The 14,086-nt window shown below is 33.2% G+C and overlaps 1 protein-coding gene across 2 annotated transcripts in view; it reads left to right on the top strand.

Moving 5' to 3' along the window:
• Positions 1-13,538, top strand: part of BLTP3B (bridge-like lipid transfer protein family member 3B) — a 96,216-nt gene extending 82,678 nt beyond the window's left edge. For both annotated transcript variants that reach the window (XM_026013112.2, XM_026013113.2), the window contains 2 exons: positions 9,595-9,788; positions 11,436-13,538. In XM_026013112.2, the coding sequence (XP_025868897.2) occupies positions 9,595-9,788; positions 11,436-11,555 (314 nt within the window). In that variant the 3' untranslated portion in view covers positions 11,556-13,538. The remainder of the gene's footprint in view (positions 1-9,594; positions 9,789-11,435) is intronic.
• The last annotated feature ends 548 nt before the right edge of the window (positions 13,539-14,086 follow it).

The raw sequence follows: 14,086 nt of genomic DNA, 5'->3' as shown, positions 1-14,086 counted from the left end.
ATCTATAATGAGTTGGCTATTGAGCACTTGAAATGTGGCCAGTGGAACTAAGGAACTGGATTTGAATTTTACTTAGTATTTAATCAGTTTAAATCTTAATGACCACATGTTGCTAAATGGCTACTATTTGGATAGCACTGATATAGAAGACTGAACAAAGTGTATTCTAATAGAGGGGAGAAAGTAAAAACAAGTTTTAAAAGTACAGTAAAAACATTAAGATAACCATTAAGAAAGACAAACAATAGGGAAAGAATGAAAGGAAAATAGAGTGGCAAAGTGTAGGTCTAGCAAAACACAGTTCAGTGTGCAGGGGATATCTTGGGCCATGGGAACAGGGAAAGAAGTCTAGGGGAAAGGAATCTTTAAAGATTCTGAGGTGTACTGATAGAATAAGAGGGCATCTAGTAGTAACATATCTTTTTTTGACCCATGGTATTCAGGAGGGCACATACATAGACACACAAGAAGGACAGAGCCAGAAATTCTAGCATGTGTCTAAAGAGTTCTAGAAAGAGAACAAGATAAAAAGAAATAGAAAACATAAAGAAGTAATGAAATGTCTCAAATTTGAAGGAAGAAACAAGTCTTCAGATTGGTAAAGCCAACTTAAATGCAGAGCGAAGTGAGTGAAAACTCTTACCTAGACATATTGGTGACATTTCATAATACTTATGAATATTAGGATAAAGAGAAAATACTTATGAATATTAGGATAAAGAGAAAAGTCTTAAAATTTTTTTAAGTTTTTGTCCTTTTGATGGAGGAAATTACACTAGATTTCGATAGAACAATGTGTGTTTAAATAATGTATGCTAATACTGTATATATAACCTTCGATGACCAAAGATAATGAATAATCTTTAAACCATTAGGACTGGGGAGAAACCTTGATGAAAATATCCAACTAACTGAACAAAAGCCACAGGGCATCTGGGTGGGTCAGTCGGTTGAGTGTCTGCCTTTGGTTCAGGTCATGATCCCACACTCCTGGGGTTAAGTTCTCATGTCGGGCTCCCTTGTTCAGTGGGAAGTCTGTTTCTCCCTCTGCCCCTTCCCCTGCTTATGTTCTCTCTCATTTGCTCTGTCTCTCTCAAATAAATAAATAAAATCTTAAAAAATAATCTAATAAAAGGTAGAAAATTAAAAATGGAATAAAAAGGAAGCATCGTAAATAGAAAACATTAGAATACAGCACTGAAGCCATTATAGTAAATATGAATGACTTAAATTCACTTGTTAAAATAAAAAAAAATTTTTTTTTTAAATTCACTTGTTAAAAGACAGAGGTACTAAGATAGTGTTGGGGGAAAAATATCCAAGCATGTGTGGCAAGAAGATAGTCCTTCAAAATAAAATGACAAACACTGAAAATAGGTGATGGAAAAAGATATATACCAGACAAAGGTTAAGAAAAAGTAAATGAATATTAGCTAACATTAAATTTAAAACTAAAAGTAGAGAATGGGACAGAGAGGTGTTTTTTAGAGCATTTTTAGGTTTGTAGCAAAACTGAGGCAGAAGGTACAGAGATTTCCCATATACCTGCTGCCCCCACAGGTACATAGCCTCTCCCATTATAAACACCTTCTACCTGAGTGATACTTTTGTTAAAATTGATGAATTTACACTGACACATCATTATCACTCAAAGTCCATGTTAGAGTTATTCTTGGTGTTATACATTCTGTAACTTTAGACAAACATATAATGACATATATCCATCATTATGGTAACATACGGAGTAGTTTCACTGCCCCTACATTTCTTAATCTTACAGTTAGGTACATATTTTACCAATTGTGAACTGTATTTTAATACAGCAGCTAAAGGCAAAAGCAAATCACTGATCAGGCAAAGGTATGCATTTGCATGAAGATCATTTCAGTATGGAAATTCTGTTTGCATTTGTCTTTAAAGTTGTGTGAACTTCAAAAAAAATCACATCTAAATGAGTCCACTCTAATAAAGGCAAGATAATATCTTTTTATTATTTCATATGTCGTCTCTCCCATTTGAAAACTAGAAGCCAATCTTTATTAAATGTATTACATTTTAAGAATATTTTTTGCTTACATCTTTAAAATGACACTTACTTGGTCTTTTCAGCAAAGCAGTTTAGGTAGTGATGACATGTTAGAAGAAAAGGCATATTCTAGATTTTTAAAAATATCTAAACTCTAAGTATTAGAACTCAGGCATCAAAATATCAAAACTCAGTATTTTAATTTAAACAACAGCTCTCATACATGTAAATTGTTGATAGACTTTTCAGAAACTTACTGGGATGATGGAAAAGTATGTTGTGTTATTTAGGATATTAACACTGTACAAAATCCAAGATAATTTATTTTAACGTTGTTTTCCACTGGCATTGGAAAGAGCATATTTTAAGCCATAGGTATGCTTTGTTTTATATACTGTCTCATATTTTATTTTAATGTGTTTCCCAAAAGCAGTGTCATGAAGCAGATTGTTAATGTTTGATGATTGATGTTATTTTTCTTGTGATGTGGAAATTAATTGCGCTAGAGTCTTTAGTGTATGAAGTATGTAATGTAACATATAGCATAGTATACCACTCATATAGCTGGTAGGATAATGTATTATGAATATAACTCAAACTAATACATCAGACATGATAAACCACTATTAACAATTTTATGTGCTGCTTAGAATTTACCAAGGTTTTGGGGGATGATTTGAATGGCCTTTCTCAAACAGCCATTTAAGAAATGGCAAGATATATTGTTTTTTTTCCCTCCTTGAAGCAGATTTATTTAACAAGAAAAAGCATTGAACATAATCTTATTGGTAGCTATTTCAAAATTAGTTGTAGGTATTTGTTGCTGTGATAATGTAATGGCAGCTTACCTAGCATATTTCATTTCTTCCTGCTCTTTTCGTTTATTTTGAGTTATATTTGCAGTTGCTCTGGATGTGATTAAATAAAGTCCATCATAAAGGAATAAGTAATTTCATACCTTTTTTGCTGCTTATCACACTACTTCACACTTTTTTGGGACATTCTTAAATGGCAATTAACAGTTTTTAAATAATCACTTTAAACTAGAGAAACTTCAAATCATTTTTCCGAAAATTACAATAGTTAACTACAGTTTATTTCTTGCTCCAGTGAAATATGGCTGATTAGGTAAATATTAATAAGACTACTAAGGGCAGCCTGGGTGTCTCAGCAGTTTAGCGCCGCCTTCAGCCCAGGGCCTGATCCTAGAGACCCGGGATCGAGTCCCATGTCAGGCTCCCCGCATGGAGCCTGGTTCTCCATCTGCCTGTGTCTCTGCCTCTCTCTCTCTGTGTGTGCCTCTCATGAATAAATAAATAAAATCTTAAAAAAAAAAAAAGAGTACTAATAAGAGAAAAAGGAAATGTTTGTTGGTGAGTATATATATGTGTGTGTATGGTATATGTATATATACCATGCCATGCATTGTTATTTACTTTAAATAGTACCGTTCTGGCTCACATTTTTCCAGCCCAACACAGGTGGGCCTAGCATACTCCCATCTGGAGCAATAGCTATTATGGCAAAGGTTCTCAACCAAAAGGATTGTGGGGAAGGCCTACCTCTGAGTAGACTGTATCCGAATGATATGGGGAAGGGGCACTGTCTGTTTGAAGTCTGGGATAAGCAACTCTGTCATTCACACTCCTAGAATCGTTGCTGTAATGGTTCCTAAATGGTAATGTGGGAAGATTTTTTGATTATGAAACCTAGTGAATGGCATAAAACCCAAGTTCTGAAGAGTCTGTATCACCAAAGAAAAATGAATAGAAATCTTTTATTGGAATAAACAATAGAGTCTATATTTAAAGTCAAGTATTTATCAATACCTACTGTGGAACTATTAATGATTAATATCTGAGTAATGCTTGCCAATGTATAAAGTTCTTTTACATTAAATATTAACTAATTTAATTCTTGCCAGACCTTTGAGATAATTAAGGCAAGTATTCTTATCACCTCCATTTTGCAAATGAAGAAATTTAAGTTTAGACATGTCAAGTGACTTCTTCAAGTTGAAAGAGCCTGTGCTAGGGAAAAAAAAAATGTTACTGTACAATGCTCAGATGCACATTTCATCTGAGTCGCATGGATTTGTTCATCAAAATTTGTCCTAAAAACGTGAAAAAAAAAGTTCTTTTAAAGCAAAAGGAAATATGCCTTTGTATTGTAATAGACTCCAGTCACCCCCATCATTTACAGATTCTCTCTTCCCATCTCTTTCCATCCCTCTCATCTTTACTTTCTTCCTCCTGCCCCTTCCCATTTCCTTCTTTTTCATCTCTTCCTTTTCTTTTCCTCCTTGTCCTCCCTACTTTTCCATCCTCTCTTTATCTCCACTTATTCCATACATGCTTCTTTCTCTCTTCCCATCCTTCCTCCTCTCTCCATCTCTCTTCCCCCTCCTCCTCCACCTCATTCCTTCTTTCCCTCTCCTTGTATGTCTTCTTCTTCCCTTCTCTCCCTCTCCTTCCCATTTCTCTCCTCATTCCATCTCCCCATGATTGAAATAAATGAGTCTCAGAATTATGTAGTCAGTGAGTATCCCGTGAATAGGGGGATGTATGCTATTAAATGGAATTAAATCCTGGGTCCTCTGTTATCCTAACTACAGTCAATGTAACTCAGCTCTTATTTTTAGTTTATATTAGCATTCTGCATCAAATTTCATTTTTATTTATTTATAAAGATTTTATTTATTTATTCATGAGAGACACAGAGAGAGAGAGGCAGAGACACAGGTGAAGGAGAAGTAGGCTCCATGCAGGGAGCCTGACGTGGGACTCAATCCCAGGTCTCCAGGATCACACCCTGGTCTGAAGGCGGCGCTAGACCGCTGAGCCAGCCACGCTGCCCTCAAATTTCATTTAAAAGAAGTATTATTCCTTTACAGTTTGAGAATGAAAGTATGTTTTAAATTACTAATAATGTAGTATACTAGAGGTGTTACTAGTTTTTTGTGGTTTAAAGAGTGGAGAACTTGGCTTTCCCATGGTTTCTACTGTTTTAGGTTTCTCTTACAGTCAGTACCAGGCTGAATGCTATGCTAGTCTGAACCAGTACAAAAGGTTTCATAGTTTCAGTTTTTTTCTAGTACACTACTAAAAACACAATCGATACAAGACAATATTGTAAAAAAGTAGTTTCTGATTTGAGACCACTGTAAAATGAAGCCAAGAACACACCAAAACTCAACTTGATGACACTTAACCATGTAGATAGAACTATCCCATTTTTATATATACAGAATAGGGATAAAATTGATAGAATCATCATGGAGGGTAATTTGGCAGCATGAATAAAAGCTTTAAAAAAAGTTTCTCTTCTTTGACTTTAGCTATCCCCTTCTTGGAATCTTTTTAAGGGGAAAAATTACGTTGAACAGATACTGTTCTTTAGTCCACTCAGTATTTGATTTGGCAAACTGCCGTTCTCCCATTTCATGTTATTTGGTGGACCTGACAATCCTGTGACCCTATCACAAAAGTGGGAATACGACACAGCTTGACCAATCAAAGTCTTCAGCCTTTGGGACATGATGAGTGTATTGATGAGTGTACATGTATTGACTGTGACCCAAGTGTTAAGTCTTTTTCATGATTTGATAAGGACACTGAGAGAGAAAGGGCCACAAACTGTAAAACTTATTTTGGGGGCGTTACCAGTAGCCACCTTTGCCATGATGTAACTGGTCCAACACAAAGGAAAAGTAAAGTGGACTTGAGAAATAGAGAGTCAGATTCCCAAAATGACAGTCCTGAGGACAGCTTATGAATCCCAGTACCCAGCCATGATTGAAGCACCATCACTCAGCTCCCTGTTAGAGTTAGAGTCAAATATACTTCTTTTTATTAAAAAATTTATTATTATTATTGAAGTATAGTTGACACACAATGTTACATTATTTTTAGGTACATTTTCTTTTTTAAAAGCAAATTTAGAGTTGGACTTCTGTTCTCTTGCAACTTAAAGCGTTATATATATATATAAATAAATCATATGTCATATATATATAAATAAATCATATATATATCATATATATGCATATATATATATATATATGATCCAAAAAGTAAGAAAATACGTTGATGGGTAAAGATATTCCCTGCCTTGTTTTTATAGTTGTTTTTTAATAAAAGCATTTTTGAGATATAATTCACATGCTGTACCATTCACCCAATTAAAGTATATTTTCTTCAGTGACCCTTGGGGTGTCTCAGTTAGTTAAGTGTCTGCCTTTGGCTCGAGTCATGATCCTCAGGGTCCCCGGATCCAGCCCTACGGGCTCCCTGCTCAGTGGGAAGTCTACTTCTCCCTCTCCTTTCCCCTGCTTATGCTCTCTCTCTCTCTCTCTCTCTCTCTCTCTCTCTCATTCTCTTTCTCAAATAAATAAAATCTGTTTTTAAAAAAGTGAACATTTTCTTTACCCTAAAGAACCCCCATACCTATGAGCAGTCTCTCCCCCATTCTTTCTCCAGCCCTAGGCAACCACTAACTTACTTTTGTCTCTGTAGATCTGCCTATCCTCGACATTTCATATAAGGGAAATCATGCAGTATTATGGTCTTTTGTGACTAATTTCTTTCACTTGATATTTTCAAAGTTTATTAGTGTTGCATATATCAATATTCCATACAAATATGGCCAAATAATATTTATTATATGAGACATACTACATTTTGTTTATCATTGCTTGATGGACATTTGTATTGTTTCTACTTTTTGGCTGTTACAAATTATACTGCTGTAAACATGTGTATAAGTTTTTGTTTCTCTTGGGTACTATCTTAAGAATAGAATTATTGGGACATATGGTAACTATTTTTAATCATTTGAGAAACTGCCAGACTGTTTTCCAGAGTGGCTACACCATTTTACATATTTACCACTAGCAGTGTTTGAGAGCTCCAGCTTGTTTACCAATGCTCATTAATATATGATTTTCAATTATAGGCATCTTGTGGGTATCAAGTGGTTTATCATTATAGTTTTGGGTTTTTACTTATTTATTTCATCATGAGAAGTGTATTCTTTAAACCCCATCACCTATCTCACCCATCTCCCCACCCACCTCACCTCTGGTAACCATCTGTTTGTTCTCTGTAGTTAAGAGTGTGTCTTGGCTTGTCTTTCTCTTTTTTTCTTTGCTTATTTGTTTTGTATCTTAAATTCCACAGTAGTGTGAAATCATATGGTATTTGTCTTTCTCTGACTGACATTCTGCTTAGCATTAAACCATCTAGCTCTATCCATGTTGTTGCAAATGGCAAGATTTCATTCTTCTTTATGGGCTGATAATCCATTCTGCATATAGACCATATCTTCTTTATCCATTTATCTGTCGGTGAATACTCAGGCTGCTTCCATTGTTTGGCTCTTGTAAATAATGCTTCAAGAAACATTGAGTTACTGTTTTTGTATTTTGGGGGGGTGGGGTAAATACCTAGTGGTGTGATTACTGGGTCATAGGATAGTTCTATTTTTAACCTTTTGAGGCACTTCATACTGTTTTCCACAGTGGCTGTGCACCAGTTTGCATTCCCACCAACAGTGTACAAGTTTTTCTTTTTCTACACTTCCTTCTCAACACTTAGTGTTTCTTGTAGGTTACATTTTACCCATTCTGACAGGTATAAGGTGATATTAGGGAAACTGATGAAAACTACAATGAGATAATGATGAGTGATGTTGAACATCTTTTCATATGTTGTTGGCCATCTGGATGTCTTCTTTGGAGAAATGTCTGTTAATGTCTTCTGTCCAGTTTTTAATTGGATTATTTAGGTTTTGGGTGTTGAGTTATATCAGTTCTTTATATATTTTGGGTACTAACCCTTTATCGAATGTGTCATTTTCAAATATCTTCTCCTGGAGTGCCTGGGTGGTGCAATCACCTAAGTGTCCAACTCTTGGTTTCAGCTCAGGTCATGATCTCAGTGTTATGAGATCAGCCCTATGTCTGGCTCCAAGCTTAGTGCAGAGTCTGTTTGAGACTCTTCTCCCCCTCCTCCCCTCGTTCCTCCCACTCATGTTCTCTCTCAAATCAATCTTCTCCCATTCCATAGGTTGCCTTTTCGTTTTCTTGATTGTGTCCTGTACTGCACAGAAACCTTTTATTTTGATGTAGTCCCAATAGTTTATTTTTTGCTTTTGTCTAGAAAAACATTGCTATGGGTGATGTCAAGGAGACTACTGAAAAGGTGTAGTTTTCTGAGCATAAGCTTTATGGGGTTTTTTTTTGCTAAACTTATTTCTAAGTATTTTTTGATGACATTTTAAATAGAGTTGTTTTCTTAATTTCAATTTTGATTGTTTATTATAAGTGTTTAGAATAACAGTTGATTTTTGCATATTGACCTTGTATCCTGTAACCTTGCTAAAATCATTTGTTAGTTCTAAGAATTTTTAGTGGATTCTTTAGTGTTTTTTTTTATATATATACAAGATCATGTCATCTGTGAATAGAGATAGTTTTATTTCATCCTTTCTAATCTAGATTCCTTTTACTTTGTTTGACTAATTGCATTGGCTAGAGAACCTCTAGGACAATGTTGAGTAAAAATGGTGAGAACAAATATTTTTGTCTTATTCCTGATCTTAGTGGGAAAACATTCATTTTCTTACCGTTAAGTATGGCATTAACTATGGTTTTTTTTTTTTGTAGATGCCCTTTATCAAATTGAGGAAGTTTCCTTCTATTCCTAGTCAGCAGAGTGTTTTTATCATGGGAAAGGGTTGATTTTGTCAAATGTTTTTTTCTGCATCTGTTGAGATGATCACATGGCTTTTATTTTATTGTATTGATGTGACATATTACTTTAACTGAGTTTTGAATATTAAATCAATCTTGCATTCTAGGATAAATCACACTTGGCCATGGTATATAATTATTTATATATATTGCTGGGTTCAGTTTGCTAATAATTTATTGAGGATTTTTATGTTCATATTTATAAGCACGTTGATTTTAGTTTTCTTATGGTTTCTCTGTCTGACTTCATAAAAGGAATTGAGAAATGCTCCTCCTCAATTTTTAGAAAAGTGTGTAAAGATTTGTAATTAATTATTATTTAAATATTTGATGTAATTCACCATTGTAGCCATCGGGGCCTGGACTTTTCTTTGTGGTTAGTTTTTTTTGATTCTTGATTCAACCTCTTTACCTACTATATGTGTATTTGCATTGTGCATTTCTTCTTGAGTCCATTTTGGTAGTTTGTGTTTTGGAGAATTACTCTATTTCATTTTAAGTTATATAATTTGTTGGCATACAATTGTTCATGCTATTCCTTTTAATCATTTTTATTTCTGTAAGATTGATAGTAATGTCACCTTTTTAATTTCTGATTCTAGTAATATCATTTTTTTGTCAGCTTAAACTTTTATTGATTTTGTTAATCATTTTAGTGAACAAGCTTTTGGTTTTATAGATTTTAATATTTTTCTACTTAATAATACTGTCTACATACTAATAGAGATATATTTTTTAAAATTAGTTTTTCACAATAGAACTTAATATTTATCATGTACTTTACAATACTATCTGAGCATTTTATTTGTTTGATTAGATTCTCAGATGCTTAACACTGGAAATGATTTGAAAAAAAAAGTCACAAGTGATTCAATGCTGCTTACCAGTGAAAAGTATGATATGAAGAAACAACACAGTGTTACTCAAGCCACACAGACGAGTCCAGAGTTTCCTTGGCCTTCTCATTCAGTTAACTTCCCTGAGTGCTCCTTTGATTTTACTAGAGAACAGGTAATGGGAAAACTAATTTGTTCGCATTCAGTTTTGGCAATTAAAATATATATATATTAGATATTAAAAAGTTAAAACATTTATCTACTTATTTAAATAATGTTTATTGAGTACTTGTTAACACCCAGGGACTGTGTTAGATGCTATGGAAGTACTGTTGAGCAAGATTGGAACATTCACAGTCTTCACAGAGGTTGTAGTCTAGTGGGAAGGTAGAGGAGTAAATGTGGGAGAGTACTAGTTCTTGGAATCTGAAAAAGATTCCTGGAGGATATATTCATTTTGTGGTCTTATTTTTAATTTTGCATAAGTACTATATTTAAGAACATTGGAAAAACATTTTTAAACAATTTTAATGCATTCTAACTTTCTGCAGTGCTATCAATATATTTAAAAAAATTTTTCTTCTCAGGTTCTTTTCCAGAATTTTTCAAAAACAATTATTTTAGTTTATATACCATTTTTTTTTTTACTTAACATGGTTCAACAAATATTTTTCCATATTACTACATATGCTTCATATTTATTGTTAATGGCAGAGTAACATGGATGTGAATGTACTGTCATTTCTAATCCTCCTTAATATTTGCTAACACTTGAGTTGCTTTCTCAATAACAATATTATATGTTATATTCTTATAACATCCAGCAGAATTTTAATTCTCTATGATAGAACCAAAGAGTGAGTGAGTTCATTTATTCACCAGAATATTTTGGATGTCAACCTTGAGCTAAGAATATAAAATTTAACAGTATATTACCCTTATTAAGAAATTCAAAGTCTAGTGGGAAGGTTGGGGGTGTGTAACTGATGGTTGTAATGTAACTGTGTCAGGTACTGTGCTGGAGATTGGAGAAATGCAGGCAAATACCCAACCTGGCCCATAAAGCAGGAATTCTTAAGCTGGGACTAAAAGAAATCTGAGAACTCTTTGAAATTAAATGTATATATGTTAATATATCTATATAAATGTATTTTAGTGTGGGAAAAGTTCTTAGTTTTATCATTAAATCTTCATAGTTAGAAGTTAGGGAATAGTTCCAAGAGGATAATGTACTTGAGCTGAGTCTTAATGTGGGGAGGGAGACCTATTGGCCATCTAGATGAAAATGTTTAAGGACATATTCAGAATATAGATCCGTAGCTCAAGACAGAGGTATGTGCTGGATCAAGTTATGTGATAGAGCCGTAGGAGTAGATGTATGACTCAAGTGATAAGATGACCAATTATGGAATCTAACAGCGTGGTAAAATTTAAGGGTTTGTTTTAAACAGCAGAAGGAAAGGAGAAAAGTCTGTGGGTGGAAAGAGATCAACATGAAAGAGCTGAGGCATAAAAGGCAAAGAGAGAAGCTTAGGAAGGAGGAGCAAGGTCAGCAATGTGTAAAACCACAGAGAGGTCCAGAGAAACTGGAATTAAGCAAAATCACTATTAGATTTGGAAATTAGGAGTGAATTCCTGTTTTAAATTGCTGGATTGTATACATTTTAAAGTGCTTCTCAAAGCAATTTCAGCTGAAGTGCACTCTCACCAGCTTTGGGTGGTTTTACTATCCCAAAAGTGTTACACCTTTAAATGGTATATGGATAATCTGTATTTTCTGAAAATGACTAAAGTCTCTTATTTTCCATATTTATCATTTCAGCTCATGGAAGAAAATGAATCTCTTAAACAGGAATTGGCCAAAGCTAAAATGGCTCTTGCAGAGGCTCATTTGGAAAAAGATGCTCTTCTTCATCATATAAAGAAGATGACAGTTGAATAGCAGGAGTGGCAGTCAAATTCAAATTACAGCTCTGGAGTAGGGAGGTTATATTTATAATGTTATGTTACTAGTTAGTGGAAGACTTTCCTTTTCACAAAAAGATAATAAAATAAAATAGAATGTGATGAAGTGGTGACTGTTCCAAAACCAGTTTAGAAAGTATTAGGTACGGCATTACAATCTTTTGGTTGTTTTGTGTTTGGGGTTTAACCCTCTTTAAACTGGTATAATAGAGGGAAGTCAACACATACTGTAAAATAATTACATGCCTAATGGAAAAAAAGATGTCATTTTCCTAATTTTGATATCACATTATAGGCACCTTTTAAAAAGAAAAATGGAAATCTGTTGTGTTCCCACAGATTGCTGATTTTATTTACCACTATTTGTTAATAATTTACTATTATTTATGAAGATTCAAATGCTTTTAGGGCTATTGTAATTTCAAAGGATGCTTACATTTTAAATGTTATTAGAATTATGTACTTAAATCTATAATTATTTAATTACTGTGGAAAAGTCCAATCAAGTTATTAAAGTCCAATCAACCCACTAAATATAGTGAGCACGTTCAAAAGTTCAAAAATCATCACCCTATTGAACTTCTAAAACTTGAAAATGTAAAAAAGAAATCATTTAAAATGATGAATAAACTGTATAAGTTAAAGGTATGATTTTCAACTGAAAGGATCATACAAATGTAAAAATAAAAAGCACAAACTGTAAAAAAAGCAAAACATTACAGTATATGGCCAGCTGATTTAAAAAGCATTACTTGTACATTCCTTTAAACAGTTACTGTTAGAAGTAAAGAGTAATTTAACTATCCTAAATTTGGCAGCATTTGTAACTATAAGAATTTTAATTGATACTATTTATATTATTTCTTTACCTTTATCTTTTCTCTGTTTAAGGAGGGGAATGTTTTCAGAGAATTTTCTTTTCATATATGTAAAATACTTTCATACCATTCTTGTAGTATTAGGTAGACGTTTGCACATATTGTATTTATAAAGCTAGTTTTGATTAAAGGTGTATGTGACATAAATACTATCTTCTATAATAAGAATAATTGGTAAATTTTGATTCTATTTTCTAGGGATCGTTAAGGTTGAAACCATCACGAGGGAGAAAATCATGTGTTATGAAATAAGTTTATGGGTGTGTAAGAAACAGACATTTTTAAAGATTTAAAATATATTTCTGATAGAATAAACTAAGTGGGGTCTATTTTAAAATTAACATTCTTAAACATAAATATATCTAAGCTATAACATGAAACAGCTCAGACTACTCTTTCTTTAAGATACTTGAAGATTTTAAACAACCTTATGACACTTTATGGTGCTTTGCTTGTTTGGCATGACTTATATAGCCATCCTGTATCTGAATACTTGGACGAAAATACATGTTTCATTTATATTAAGTGTTGGAGTGATTTAGATTTCACTGAAAACAATACTGGCCTTCCTCCTCCTCCTCCTCCTCCTCCTCTTCCTCCTCCTCCTCCTCTTTCTTCTTCTTCTTCTGTAATATCCATTTTCATTGACATTATTTTAAAAATACAAACTCTGTTTTGGGAGCTGAGGATACAGCAAAGAACAAATTAAATTGTTAATTTTTTACCTCAGAGTATTTTAAAAATCACGTTAAACAATGTTAATCTAAAACTATATCATAGTCTTAGATTAAAAGGAAAAGTCTAGTTAAACACTTAAAACATATAGCTTATATCCGTAGCGTAGAGTACTTTTGATTTGTAGGAATGTATTCAACAAAGCAGTCTCATAGTAAAGCAGGATTGATGGGACATTAATGTCTTCAGAGCTGGCAGTTTCTCAGGATTGACCGATTTGCTCCATAGAATTTTTCATTTATGGTGTAATCATTTAGTGTTACAGAAGCTGAATGTTTTCCTTACTCCTTTTCAGTTTACTTGGCCTTCTCAAAAAAAAGTATATAAACAGTAGAAATGATGATTAACATGAGTCTGAGCATTCTTGTATGGTTTGTTGGAATTTTAAAAATTTATACTGAGTACTATTTTTATAGAGATTTAAAATTCATAAAGCACTTTGAAAAACATCTCTTGTAAGTTCTCACAACAAATCTGGGAGGTAGGTATTATTCTCATTTTAGAAGTAAAAAAAAAAAAATGTAAGGCTTAAAAAGAACAAATGATTTGAAATCACAATTAATGACCTGACCTTTTGATTAAGATCCCAGTTACATGTTTTTGTTTGTTTTGTTTTGTTTTGTTTTTTTACCTATGTCATTAATTTACAGGTTTTGCCAGAGGTGGGGAGAGGAATCTCTTATTTTATCTGTTTTTCTTTTAAAGATAAATATATTTTTAATTGGGGGGATATGTGTATATTTTTCAAACTACTTAAAATATAGTAGAGGGATTATGGTTTATGTTAACCCCAACCTTTTTCACAGTGTGAAAAATACAGGAATAAACCTATGATAAATTTAGAGTTATTTAATGACCATAAATTAGGAAAAAAAGTTGCCATATTTTTATTTAT

Source organism: Vulpes vulpes, chromosome 10 (assembly GCF_048418805.1).
Source record: "Vulpes vulpes isolate BD-2025 chromosome 10, VulVul3, whole genome shotgun sequence".
Classification (NCBI taxonomy): Eukaryota; Metazoa; Chordata; class Mammalia; order Carnivora; family Canidae; genus Vulpes; species Vulpes vulpes.
Note: the sequence above shows the minus strand (reverse complement) of the source record. Positions and strands in the feature narration are given on the sequence as shown.